The 14,706-nt window shown below is 37.4% G+C and overlaps 1 protein-coding gene across 1 annotated transcript in view; it reads right to left on the minus strand.

Moving 5' to 3' along the window:
- The window catches only part of NCKAP1L (NCK associated protein 1 like), a 605,812-nt gene that overhangs the window by 338,475 nt on the left and 252,631 nt on the right, over nt 1-14,706 (minus strand). Inside the window, exons 9-12 of the mRNA XM_053708267.1 lie at nt 14,055-14,211; nt 11,903-11,959; nt 7,544-7,640; nt 2,990-3,099 (exon numbers count right to left, since the gene is read on the minus strand). Of these exons, the coding sequence (XP_053564242.1) occupies nt 2,990-3,099; nt 7,544-7,640; nt 11,903-11,959; nt 14,055-14,211 (421 nt within the window). The remainder of the gene's footprint in view (nt 1-2,989; nt 3,100-7,543; nt 7,641-11,902; nt 11,960-14,054; nt 14,212-14,706) is intronic.

Below are 14,706 nucleotides of genomic sequence, written 5' to 3' on the forward strand. Positions count from 1 at the left end.
TGTGTGTGTGTGTGTACACAGGTTTGTATCTGTGCATAAACATGTATGTGTGTTTGTGCAAATGTGCACATTTTAAAGTATCATATAAATATAGGAGTAAGGTATCACGGTAAAAGGCACCAGTGAGTCAAACCCTACTTTATTTTTCAACTGTATAATTAATCTTACAATCTTTTAGCAAGTGGGCTGAAGAGGGACATTCATTGAATTTGTTTGAAGTTCTTTCACAAGTCTCATTATATTCTCTAACAATTTTACCTGTTCAGGTTTCAGTGTTTTATCTCATCAAATGGAAAATGGTTAGTTTGTCTCAAAAGTTAAAATGTAAGTATTGCATTCACAGAAAAAAATCATGTATGCAAAACTACAAGCAAATGCAAGTTAAAGCCCACTGGGGAAAAAAATGCAATTTTATTTGTATTTAATTTACAAAAATTCCAAGTGATTCATGTTACATTAGCTCTTCCCTAAGAGATTTTTTTTTTTTGAGAATCAGGTAAAGTAGAAAATATATACATGTAGCCCATTAAATTGTAGATAAACCATTCTTCCAAGTATTATTTTATTTTAATTATTGATAAAATAAATATTTAAAAAATCAAATCATCATAATCATACAAACAAGAGACTGAATTTATTACCTAAACCTGCACTGCTGTAGAAAGAGAAGGTCATGTAATTTTTTAACTATACATATTGGGGCCTATTTATCAAGCCGTCAACCACAAATATGCTGGAATTCCGCAGCATAATTGTGGCGAGCCTGATTCCCCTTATTTATCAAAGCCTACAGACCGGCAAAAGTAGAATTTTGTGAAGTAACATACGTTCCGCCGGTCTCAGTCCCACACAGATCGATGCTTACGTCACTACAGATGTTCCGAATGCAAATTCGGCACTATCTGACTACTTTTGCTAGTTAACAAATGTCTACCAGGTACGCTCGGCACTATTCCGGCCCAGCGTACCTGGTTTTCAATCCACCGCCCTGGAGGTGGTGGATGCCATAGGAATCAATGGGAGTCTGAAAGCAACGAAAGCTCATGTTCGCTGCTGACCGATATCCCATTGATTCCTATGGTATAATAAAAGTTATGTTTACACCTAACACCCTAACATGTACCCCGAGTCTAAACAACCCTAATCTGCTGCCGCCTACACCACCGCCACCTACATTATACTTATTAACCCCTAATCTGCTGCCCCGCCACCGCCGCCACCTACATAAAGTTATTAACCCCATATCCTGCCGCTCCTGGAGCCCACCGCAGCTAAATAAATGTATTAACCCCTAAACCGCCAGCCCCCCCACATCACCATAAACTAAATTAACCTATTAACCCCTATACCTAACAACTCACTAACTTTATATTAAATATTAACTCATCCCTATCTCATAATAAATTTAAACTTATCTTTAGATTTAAATTAAACTATATTAAACTATTAATTAACCTATTATAACTATTATAACTATTATAATAAAATTACATTAAACTATATTAAACTATTAATTAATCTACCCTAACCGCAGAAGATTTACTTACAGTTTTGAAGATCCGACATCCATCCTCCAAGAAGCCGGGAGAAGTCTTCATCGAAGCCGCAAGAAGTCCTCCAAGAAGCCGGCCGAAGTCTTCATCCAAGCCCACAGAAGTCTTCATCCAGACGGCATCTTCTATCTTCATCCATCCGGCGCAGAGCGGGTCCATCTTCAAGACATCCGACGCGGAGCATCCGCTTCTTCCGAAGGACTAACGACGAATGAAGGTTCCTTTAACCCTTTGAGTGCTAAGCACTTTCCCACCTGGGTGCTAAGATTTTTTAATGTTTTTTTTATTTTTTGAACTTTTGTTTAAACTTTTTTTTATTTTTTTAGACCCCCAAGACTTACACTGTTGGAAAGGTTAGGCGATTACCTTTCCAATGGTGGGTCTTGGGGGTCTGTAGCTGCTTAGATGCCTGAGATACAGGCTTCTAAGCAGCATGCCCCCTGCTCCTATACTTAATATTGTTAAGTATAAATAAAGTTGCACGGTGACATCATCACGTTATTGCACGTGACGTCACCACACAAAACGGGAAGCCCCGGCGACGCCTGTCACTCTACAGGCATGATCGCCGGGGTAGGAGCAGGTGGGAGCCCCCAGATCTCCCTCAAGGTGGGAGAGTGCTAGTGACGGCCATCATTAGCACTCAAAGGGTTAAATGACATCATCCAAGATGGCGTCCCTTAGATTCCGATTGGCTGATAGAATTCTATCAGCCTATTGGAATTAAGGTTGAAAAAATCCTATTGGCTGTTGCAATCAGTTTAATATAATTTTATTATAATAGTTAGGGTAGATTAATGAATAGTTTAATATAGTTTAATGTAATTTTAAAGGTAAGTTTAAATTTATTATAAGATAGGGATAAGTTAATATTTAATATAAAGTTAGCGAGTTGTTAGGTTAACTTTAGGGCTTAATAGGTTAATTTAGTTTATGGCGATGTGGGGGGCTGACGGTTTAGGGGTTAATACATTTATTTAGTTGCGGTGGGCTCCGGGAGCGTCAGGATAGGGATTAATAACTTTATGTAGGTGGCAGCGGTGTAGGGGGCGGCAGATTAGGGGTTAATAAGTATAATGTAGGCTGGGGTCTGGGAGCGGCGGGATAGGGGTTAAACAGTTTAGTATAGTGTGGATGTTCGGTGACAGTATACCAAAAAAGCTGGGAAAAAGCCGAAGAGCAGCGAGATCGATGACTGTTAGTTAACAAAAGTCCGCTGCTCATCGCCCCGTACTTGGCGCGGCTTTTTGACAGTTTTTTTGGTAACTTCGGAGAGCATATTCAGGTCCGCGGCAGCGAAGTTAGTCGATCTTAGGAGAGTGTATTGGTGCTGTTGAATGCAAGTAAGTTTTTTAACCCATAATTCATCCTTTCTTATTTGTCTACATTCACTTTATATTAATAAATTATATTATAATTTGTATTTAGCATCTTACACGTCAATGTAATCCTCAGGGGTCTTTGTTTTGGTGACATTCTCACCATGTCGCACCAACCAATTGATCTCATCCCGGCAAAAAGACAAAGCCATAAATGCAAACAAGGCCTAAAAGAAAATGTTTTATTGCGATTAAAATTTTAAAAGTTTTCTTACTATTCAGTTATTTTTTTAACTCTATATGGAATCCCCAAAAGAAGCAGGGAGTATATGGACAGTAACTCTTAACTATACTCATTTACTGATTCTGTAATGTTTTGGACCTATTATTTTCTGCAGGATAGTCAAAGAAATAAACCACCATTGGTTGGTAAAATAAATGCCTTTATGCACAATTGGAAAAAGGGGTTTTGTTCAAATATAAGTTTGTTTTTTAAAAAATAACTTTTATTAACATAAATTCTAAGAACAGACAGCTATGAAATTTGCTGCCCTGCAAAATTTAAAAACACTACAATACTGGTCAAATGGGTATTCCCAGTTGTGTTCAAACTCTATTGGTAGCTTATCTAGTGGTAACCGTAACTATACTTTCTTAAATAGGAAATATTATACCTAACTTTTCAGCATGTTGTATTGTATCCTTATTGAACTCTGACAGTAAACGTATAGGCTGTCAGGATGCCAGGAATCAGACTGAGACGAGAAGTGCAAAAATAATCACACCTTTATTAATAGCAAAAAATAATAAAAAGTCCACAAATCAAATAACAAACCAGGAATCAAAACCAGAGCTGGTAGTCAGACGAGCCAAGCGAATAGTCAGACGAGCGAGGAGCAAGCCAGGGATCAGGAACCAGGAGGGACGTCAGACAGCCAGATAATACACAGGAGCTCTCACAAACAGGTCTGAGACAACGCAAGGGCAAAGCATACTGAACAGAAGCCCTTGTGCTAGTGAAACGCGACCGCGTCAGGGGACCTTCCGTTCATTTTTTAACTTGCTCTTTAGTGGCACAACCATAGAATATTTATTTCACTTAACTCTATTTTATAAGTCTCACTGCTGCATTCCTGGTGGAAAGCCAGGGCAGCAGTCAGCTTTGGCAACCCAGACTGCTAGGCTTTTGAATTAACCTTTGACAAACATATTTCCAAGCGTAATATTTGTTTATGTGAACCTCAATAATTCTTATTTACAAGGCTTTTAGCTCATTACAACATGTTGTTATCAGAGATTTTCTAAAATCATAATTACCGTTGGGGGAACCTATTGCAGTGAAATTTTAACCTGCATGACGATACTTGCCCTGATATTACCTGTTTAAACAGTATCATCTGTAACGATTATTGTAGCTTTTTAAATTAAGCCTATACGTTTACTGTCAGAGTTTAATTAGGATACAATACAACATGCTGGAAAGTTAGGTATAATATTTCCTATTTAAGAAAGTATAGTTACGGTTACCACTAGATAAGCTACCAATAGAGTTTGAACACAACTGAGAATACCCATTTGACCAGTATTGTAGTGTTTTTAAATTTTGCAGGGCATTAAATTTCATAGCTGTCTGTTCTTAGAATTTATGTTAATAAAAGTTATTTTTTTTTTAAAACAAACATATCTGAACAAAAACACTTTTTCCAATTGTGCTTAAAGTCATTTATTTTACCAACCAATGGTGGGTTATTTCTTTGACTATTAATTATAATGCCTATGCACAACTATCTGTATTGACCCATTAATGACAAGATTTAAAGGGACAGTCTAGTCCAAAATAAACTTTCATGATTCAGATAGGGCATGTAATTTTAAACAATTTTCCAATTTATTTTTATCACCAATTTTGCTTTGTTCTCTTGGTATTCTTAGTTGAAAGCTTAACCTAGGAGGGTCATATGCTAATTTCTTAGACCTTGAAGGCCACCTCTTTTCAGAATGCATTTTAACAGTTTTTCACCACTAGAGGGTGTTAGTTCATGTTTTTCATATAGATAACACTGTGCTCATGTACGTGAAGTTATCTGGGAGCAGGCACTGATTGGCTAAACTGCAAGTCTGTCAAAAGAACTGAAATAAAGGGGCAGTTTGCAGAGGCTTAGATACAAGATAATCACAGAGGTTAAAAGTATATTAATATAACTGTGTTGGTTATGCAAAACTGGGGAATGGGTAATAAAGGGATTATCTATCTTTTAAAACAATAAAAATTCTGGTGTAGACTGTCCCTTTAAGCACAAGGTCTACAGCTAGAAAAATATTCTCTTTATATAATACGGTTCTCACATCTTTCGTAAACATTTTCTGCAGGATAGTTTGGTGACAGCATTCACAAACTATAAAGGGATTCACATATAATTAATAAGTTCCAGATGTAGAATATTTCTGTACACAGGCTATCAAAAACAAACATAAGTGTACTGCACATTTTAGTATTTTATTGCTTTTCTATGAATAACTCCCTGCTCCCCCGAGGGACTGGAGATCTGGAATGCAGTCAGCAGTTTTACTGAAATGTTCTGTATAAAGGGCAATAATACTGTAGACCCCTGCAAGCTCATTTACACGGGTCCTATATGTTGCCACGGTAAAGTAAACCAGTAACACAAATTCCACCAGGCTTTTCATTAAAGGAACACTCAAGTCAAAATTAAACTTTCATGATTCAGATAAAGCATGACATTTTAAACAACTTTCCATTTTACTTCCGTTAACAAAATGTGCACTGTCTTTTTATATTTAAAGTGAATGTAAAGTTAACCCTATTTTTTCATGGCATTGGGTAGAGTTTCAAAAATGAGGCAGAGTTTAAGTCATCAATTTTTTTATATTTATTTACTCACATTTTAACTTTTTTAAACCTCAGATGATAAGCGCAACTCTCCCGCCTGCCAAATGGTTTCCCCCGGGGCGTTCAGCCCCTTTGTACAAACGTCACGGCCCGGGGGGATGAACAAGGATTAGTAGTTTTAATATCGTCATCTGTCAATCAATTTGACAATATGGCGCACGGGAGAACTGCGTTTATCGTCGGAGGTTTAAAAAAGGTTAAAATGTGAGTAAATAAATCAATAAAATAAAAAAGAATAACTTAAACTCTGCCTCATTTTTAAAACTCTACCCAATGCCCTGAAAAAATAGGGTTAACTTTACATTCACTTTAAACTTTTTGAGTCACCATTTGTTAATTATGCAATTCTACTGAGTTGACTGGTCCTTTAACTATATCCCAGGACTCATGTAATCAAAGCCTGCAGAGTTTGCTAAGAATGGTAGTTTCAATGCTTTAAAATATTTATTTTGAATGCATTTGTTTTAAATTATTCCACAAAGATGTTGCAGCGCAAAAAAATAGATTCAGATGACAAACTCAGACCTCTGAAGTCTAGTGGGCACAGGATAAAAAAATCACAAAAAATATATATATATATAATTAAAAGCAATACATCACAAATATGCCTTTCAGAAACAACAAACATAAACAGTGCATCAAAAGTTAAAGTGCATATTGTTCATACAGTCTTACCAGTTTTACCAACTTCTTTAAGAAAAGTTCATACAAGTCTTTACTCGAATATTAATCCACTGTTATTGGAATTATTCTTTGCATTATCAAGTGGATCCTCCAGTTTTGCTCTCTGCAGGGTGCTGCCGTATTTCAGAGGTGTGTCGCTTACATTTTCTTGGGGTAGAATCTTATACAAACAAAAGAAAGAAGGTGCAACCCACATCAAGGTGGCATAACACTTTAATTAAGCTAATACAATTAAAAACACTAACAAGATAATAGTGTCTAATCCGCGGTAACACAAATGAAGTCGGTCTGTGGCTGGTACAGTTCTGTCCACTGGCTCCTGCATCGGACTACCAGGGTTCACCACAACCGCAATAGGTCTCCGTTTGAGTCTGCAGCAACTTGCCACAGCTCCTCCCTCTATGTGTTTCGTTTGCCTCTGTGCAAACTTTCTCAAAAGTACCAGCCACAGACTGACTTCATTTGTGTCATTGCGGATTAGACACTATTATCTTGTGAGTGTTTTTAACTGTATTAACTTCATTAAAGTGTTATGCTACCTTGATGTGGGGTTGCGCCTTCTTTCTTTTGTTTGTATAACAGTTTTTTAAATACAGTGTTTAGTTGCTGATGTGTACAAAATTGACTTTTGTGTCAACCATAAAAGTTAAAAAAAAAAAAGATTATTAACCCTACACTTCTGTTTGTTTAACACTTGCGAAAGGCGTGAAACACACAGTAGATGTACCACTCTACTGCTGATCCAGAGCGGACGCCGACACGGATTCATTCAGCAGCCCTATTTCCACATTTGAGACGTGCAAGTAGCATTGCTGACTGGATCAGTGGCTGTTTCCACTTGTGACCAGCAGTGCTCTGCAGTTCCTAAGCAATATTTCTACTTTGTGTTTAACCTATTTGTGGGGGTTAAACACACAGTAGTGTAGGGTCAATAGTCTTACAATTGCATGATTTAACGAGTTAGAGCATGCCATTTTTCGAATACTATGGCCCTTTAATAATGGCATCTATACGTGCTTTGATGTGGCAAGTTACTTTTTTAACCAAGGTTCTAAACATATTCTGTCAGTACTTACTTTGGGTCCAAGAATTCCTGGTTCATCTGATAAAATGGCTTCCAGTTCTTTGACTGCTCCTCTCAGATATAAGCGCCTGGCTCGGTGAAATGGTCCGCTGTATCAGAGAAAGGAAACTGACAATAGAGCACAGTGCATCCTGCAATATACTCTGCCTGCATTATATAAAGGGTTCTTTATGACTTTGTGTAGATAGAAAATCTCAAAAGGAAATTAGAATACAAGGATGTAGATCTATAGCTTTTAAGTAAATTTGTGAGTTTAGGATTTTTTTCTTGTAATAGAGAGCAGAAGAACAATAATGTTTTGGAAAAAGATATGATTTATCACAGGACATAAAACTTCATTATTTTAAGACACTAAGGCCTAGATTTAGAGTTTGGCGGTAGCCGTGAAAACCAGCGTTAGAGGCTCCTAACGCTGGTTTTAGGCTACCTCCGGTATTTGGAGTCACTCAAAAAAGGGTCTAACGCTCACTTTTCAGCCGTGACTTTTCCATACCGCAGATCCCCTTACGTAAATTGCGTATCCTATCTTTTCAATGGGATTTTTCTAACTCCGGTATTTAGAGTCGTGTCTGAAGTGAGCGTTAGAAATCTAACGCCAAAACTCCAGCCGCAGGAAAAAAGTAAATAGTTAAGAGCTTTATAAACCGGCGTTAGCCCAGAAAGCTCTTAACTACTGTACTCTAAAGTACACTAACACCCATAAACTACCTATGTACCCCTAAACCGAGGTCACCCCACATCGCCGCAACTCGATTAAATTTTTTTAACCCCTAATCTGCCGACCGCCAACTACGTTATCCTTATGTACCCCTAATCTGCTGCCCCTTACACCGCCGACCCCTATATTATATTTATTAACCCCTAATCTGCCCCCCACAACGTCGCCGCCAGCTACCTACAATAATTAACCCCTAATCTGCCGACCGCAAAGAGCCGCCAGCTACATTATAGCTATGTACCCCTAAACTGCTGCCCCTAACACCGCCGACCCCTATATTATATTTATTAACCCCTAATCTGCCCCCCTCAACGTCGCCTCCACCTGCCTACACTTATTAACCCCTAATCTGCCGAGCAGACCGCACCGCTATTATTATAAAGTTATTAACCCCTAATCCGCCTCACTAACCCTATAATAAATAGTATTAACCCCTAATCTGCCCTCCCTAACATCGCCGACACCTAACTTCAAACATTAACCCCTAATCTGCTGACTGGAGCTCACCGCTATTCTAATAAATGTATTAACCCCTAAAGCTAAGTCTAACCCTAACACTAACACCCCCTAAATTAAATATAATTTTAATCTAACAAAATTAATTAACTCTTATTAAATAAATTATTCCTATTTAAAGCTAAATACTTACCTGTAAAATAAATCCTAATATAGCTACAATATAAATTAATTAAATAAAATACCTACAATTACCTACAATTAAACACTACACTATCAATAAATAAATTAAATACAATACCTACAAATAACTACAATGAAATAAACTAACTAAAGTACAAAAAATAAAAAAGAACTAAGTTACAAAAAATAAAATAATATTTACAAACATAAGAAAAATATTACAACAATTTTAAACTAATTACACCTACTCTAAGCCCCCTAATAAAATAACAAAGCCCCCCAAAATAAAAAAAATGCCCTACCCTATTCTAAATTACTAAAGTTCAAAGCTCTTTTACCTTACCAGCCCTGAACAGGGCCCTTTGCGGGGCATGCCCCAAGAAGTTCAGCTCTTTTGCGTGTATAAAAAAAACAACCAATACCCCCCCCAACATTACAACCCACCACCCACATACCCCTAATCTAACCCAAACCCCCCTTAAATAAACCTAACACTAAGCCCCTGAAGATCATCCTACCTTGTCTTCACCTCACCGGGTATCACACCGATCCGTCCTGGCTCCGATATCTTCATCCAACCCAAGCGGGGGCTAGACATCCACTGAAGAAGTCCAGAAGAGGGTCCAAAGTCTTCAACCTATCCGGGAAGAAGAGTAGATCCGGACCGGCAACCATCATCTTCCAAGCGGCATCTTCTATCTTCATGATTGAGCTCGCATTCTATTGTCTGATCGGAACAGCCAATAGAATGCGAGCTCAATCTGATTGGCTGATTGGATCAGCCAATCGGATTGAACTTGATTCTGATTGGCTGATTCCATCGCCAATCAGAATATTCCTACCTTAATTCCGATTGGCTGATAGAATCCTATCAGCCAATCGGAATTCGAGGGACGCCATCTTGGATGACGTCCCTTAAAGGAACCGTCATTCTTCAGTTGGACGTCGCCGGATGAAGATGGGTCCGCGGTGGAGGTCTTCAGGATGGAGCCGGTCCTCATCGGATGAAGATAGAAGATGCCGCTTGGAAGATGATGGTTGCCGGTCCGGATCTACTCTTCTTCCCGGATAGGATGAAGACTTTGGACCCTCTTCTGGACTTCTTCAGTGGATGTCTAGCCCCCGCTTGGGTTGGATGAAGATATCGGAGCCAGGACGGATCGGTGTGATACCCGGTGAGGTGAAGACAAGGTAGGATGATCTTCAGGGGCTTAGTGTTAGGTTTATTTAAGGGGGGTTTGGGTTAGATTAGGGGTATGTGGGTGGTGGGTTGTAATGTTGGGGGGGGGGTATTGTATGTTTTTTTTTACAGGCAAAAGAGCTGAACTTCTTGGGGCATGCCCCGCAAAGGGCCCTGTTCAGGGCTGGTAAGGTAAAAGAGCTTTGAACTTTAGTAATTTAGAATAGGGTAGGGCATTTTTTTATTTTGGGGGGCTTTGTTATTTTATTAGGGGGCTTAGAGTAGGTGTAATTAGTTTAAAATTGTTGTAATATTTTTCTTATGTTTGTAAATATTTTTTTATTTTTTGTAACTTAGTTCTTTTTTATTTTTTGTACTTTAGTTAGTTTATTTCATTGTAGTTATTTGTAGATATTGTATTTAATTAATGTATTGATAGTGTAGTGTTAGGTTTAATTGTAGGTAATTGTAGATATTTTATTTAATTAATTTAATGATAGTGTAGTGTTAGGTTTAATTGTAACTTAGGTTAGGATTTATTTTACAGGTAATTTTGTTATTATTTTAACTAGGTAACTATTAAATAGTTCTTAACTATTTAATAGCTATTGTACCTGGTTAAAATAATTACAAAGTTACCTGTAAAATAAATATTAATCCTAAAATAGCTATAATATAATTATAATTTATAGTGTAGCTATATTAGGATTTATTTTACAGGTAAGTATTTAGCTTTAAATAGGAATAATTTATTTAATAAGAGATAATTAATTTCGTTAGATGTAAATTATATTTAACTTAGGGGGGTGTTAGTGTTAGGGTTAGACTTAGCTTTAGGGGTTAATACATTTATTAGAATAGCGGTGAGCTCCAGTCGGCAGATTAGGGGTTAATAATTGAAGTTAGGTGTCGGCGATGTTAGGGAGGGCAGATTAGGGGTTAATACTATTTATTATAGGGTTAGTGAGGCGGATTAGGGGTTAATAACTTTATTATAGTAGCGCACAGGTCCGCTCGGCAGATTAGGGGTTAATAAGTGTAGGCAGGTGGAGGCGACGTTGTGGGGGGCAGATTAGGGGTTAATAAATATAATATAGGGGTCGGCGATGTTAGGGCAGCAGATTAGGGGTACATAGGGATAATGTAAGTAGCGGCGGTTTACGGAGCGGCAGATTAGGGGTTAATAATAATATGCAGGGGTCAGCGATAGCGGGGGCGGCAGATTAGTGGTTAATAAGTATAAGGTTAGGGGTGTTTAGACTCGGGGCTGCGTTAGGAGCTGAACGCGGCTTTTTTGCAGGTGTTAGGTTTTTTTTCAGCTCAAACAGCCCCATTGTTTTCTATGGGGGAATCGTGCACGAGCACGTTTTTGAGGCTGGCCGCGTCCGTAAGCAACTCTGGTATTGAGAGTTGAAGCTGCGTTAAATATGCTCTACGCTCCTTTTTTGGAGCCTAACGCAGCCTTTATGTGGACTCTCAATACCAGAGTTATTTTTATGGTGCGGCCAGAAAAAAGCCGGCGTTAGCTTTTCGGGTCGTTACCGACAAAACTCTAAATCTAGCCGTTAAAGTCTAAACATATGGTATCCGCTCTTTCTTTTTTCAGTTGTGTGGCATTTTACGGACTAGATTGCATTTTTTAGGTGGGATAACAATTAGATATTTCACAATTGTTTTTTTTACTATGTGAAAAGCTGAAGTGAACACAAAACCACTTGTAATCTAAGTGAACATTGTCAGATAATGTTCTATTCAGAACGTCTAAGCCTATTCATTAGGGTACATTTTTTGCGTGAAATAAAGAAACGACTTACCTGTTTGTCAGAAAGTGCTCTTTGCATTCCTTTACATCTGCTACACGCTTCCCATACCTGTATAAAGTAGAATATGGTCTAATTTGTATTGTCAAATAGTGGCATAGAATCCTAAAATAAGGTGTTTTTGGAATTTGAACTGATGCTACATTTGGAACCATTAAAGTATTTTAATTACAATTATGTTGAAAATACTGATATATATGTTTCTGTTAACAAAACAACATATGATTTGTGTTGGTAACTCACAGAAAAAAAAAGCACTGAAATTATCATTACAAAGTGTGAAAATGGCAAAGTGGATTACTACATGCTTTTATACAAAATATATTTGTATCATATCTAAGTTACTTTGTTAATTGAATATTTTTAGCACTTTGCACCATCGTGCTCTTTATGTAGAAATTGAAAGGAATATAATATCTACCCATAAAAATATTACATTCATTTTAAAAATACATTAATTTATAATTTCGAGGAAAAGTAAATTGACTAATTTTGACATTCAAATTAATTTAGCATTGTAAACAATAACTATAAACAGCAAACATAAAATACTTGCACCAAAAATCATCATATATAGATTTTCACAAAATGTCACCTAATTTTACACCCATCTTGTTTGACCATTTTGTGGATACTTTGCATTTATTTAGAGGATTAAATGGAAACCAATTTTTTTTTAGTATTTCATGATATAGCTAGAGCATATTATTGTAAGCAACTTTACTTCCAATTTACCTCTAAAATTAAATGTGCTTAATTCTCTTAGTTTCCTTTGTTGAAGGAGCAGCAATACACTACTGGGTGCTAACTGAACACATCTGGTGAACCAATGACAAGAGGCACATACAGTATGTGCAGCCACCAATCAGTAGCTAGCTTCCATCCATGCATTGATGCTCCTGAGCCTCCTTATGTATGCTTTTCAACAAAGGATACCAAGAGAACAAAGTCGATTTGATCATTGAAATAAATTACAAGATTGTTTAAAATTGCATGCTCTAAATTTTCACTTTACTGTCCCTTTAAGGATAGCATCAACAACACAACAAAACAATGCTAGTGCTTTCTGCCAGATGATTATGGCCATCACTTGACCTCTATATGGATATGATTGTCCTTATTTAAATGGTAGGGCATCTCTCTTTCTTATTATATATATCTATGGTAATGACTAGACTTTAGGCATTTTCTTGATCTTCAGATCTTTTCCGAATATCTTCTTGTGAAAGTGAAGCCCTTTGCATCCATTTTAGTTTGCTTCACTTTAACTTGAAGAAATTCTGCTTTGAAAAGATCTGCATTCAGCATTGAACAAAAATACAGAATGCACAAGTCAACGGAGCTTGACGGCCCGTGTTTCTGGCGAGTCTTCAGACTCGCCAGAAACAGCAGTTATGAAGCAGCGGTCTAAAGACCGCTGCTCCATAACCCTGTCCATCTGCTCTGAGCAGGCGGACAGGAATTGCCGGAATTCAACCTGATCGAGTACGATCGGGTTGACTGACACCCCCTGCTGGCGGCCCATTGGCCGCGAGTCTGCAGGGGGCGGCGTTGCACCAGCATCTCTTGTGAGCTGCTGGTGCAATGCTGAATATGGAGAGCATATTGCTCTCCGCATTCAGCGATGTCTTGCGGACCTGATCCGCACTGTCGGATCAGGTCCGCAAGACATTTGATAAATATTCCCCTATGAATGACTTATTTAGCGTTGGTAGAATCACCAAAGAGATCCAGTTCTGTGAATATATTGTCATTATTAGGACAGTTAACAGGAGGATGGAAAGACACAAGACCGTGTGTTTAAACAAACAGATGTTTTAAAGCCAGAGCAAATAAAATGCAAAAGTGCTATACCATTATGACAGGGTATTGCTCTTTAAAATAATTTTAAATTGGTTAATAAAGACACTAACTACTTTTATGTGTGAAGAATTGCCAAATATTTGTTTTGCTTCTGTATATTTATTCACTGCAACAGGGAAAAGTCAAAATATAAATGTCACTTATAAACAAACACATAAATGAGATTGTAATAACTATAGAAAAAGAATTAAAATGAAAAAGAGAACTATACAGATATACCTAAAAACAACTATTAAAAAAAAGAATACATGATTTAAACAATATAGTACATGGCATGATTTACCCTTTAATGCCGCCAAAGAAGTCCTCTGTTACTCGATGTATTAGTAAAACGTCATCCCGTAGCAGCGTGATGCATTGAGAGCCCTGTAACGCTAACTTCCACAGCTCCATGGTGTAGAGGTTTGTATTTAGAGCACTATGTGACAACAGGAATCCAACTAAGGATTGACAGAGAACAAAGTTAAAGTTTTAAACAATAGTGAACAGAATATCACACAATATTGAGTTGTTGTTTTTTTAAATTTTATATTTCAGTAGCTATATAATGTAGATTAAAGTTCCAAACAGAGAAACTTAAAAAAAAATGAACAAGCATTACAATAAATAATAGATATAAGGCTTTTAACATGAAATTGCTCAGGTTTTTATGTGTACTGTTCTAAAACAATGAAATAACTATTAATAATAACTGTGTGATTTTTCTCCAAAATGTGACTACAGTATAGAAAGAGTAGGTAGAATTTGTTATAAACATAGCACCCAAAGCAAACTCAATCGGCTAGATTACGAGTTTTGCGGTAAGAGCGGCTCGGTACTAACTTGCAAGTTATTTCCACCACTCACCTCCCTATAAGCGCTGCTATTACAGGTTTGCAAAACCCCAGCATTAGCAGGCAATATGTGAGCGTAGAGCAAAATTGAGCTCCATACCG

Source organism: Bombina bombina, chromosome 3, assembly GCF_027579735.1.
Source record: "Bombina bombina isolate aBomBom1 chromosome 3, aBomBom1.pri, whole genome shotgun sequence".
Lineage (NCBI taxonomy): Eukaryota > Metazoa > Chordata > Amphibia > Anura > Bombinatoridae > Bombina > Bombina bombina.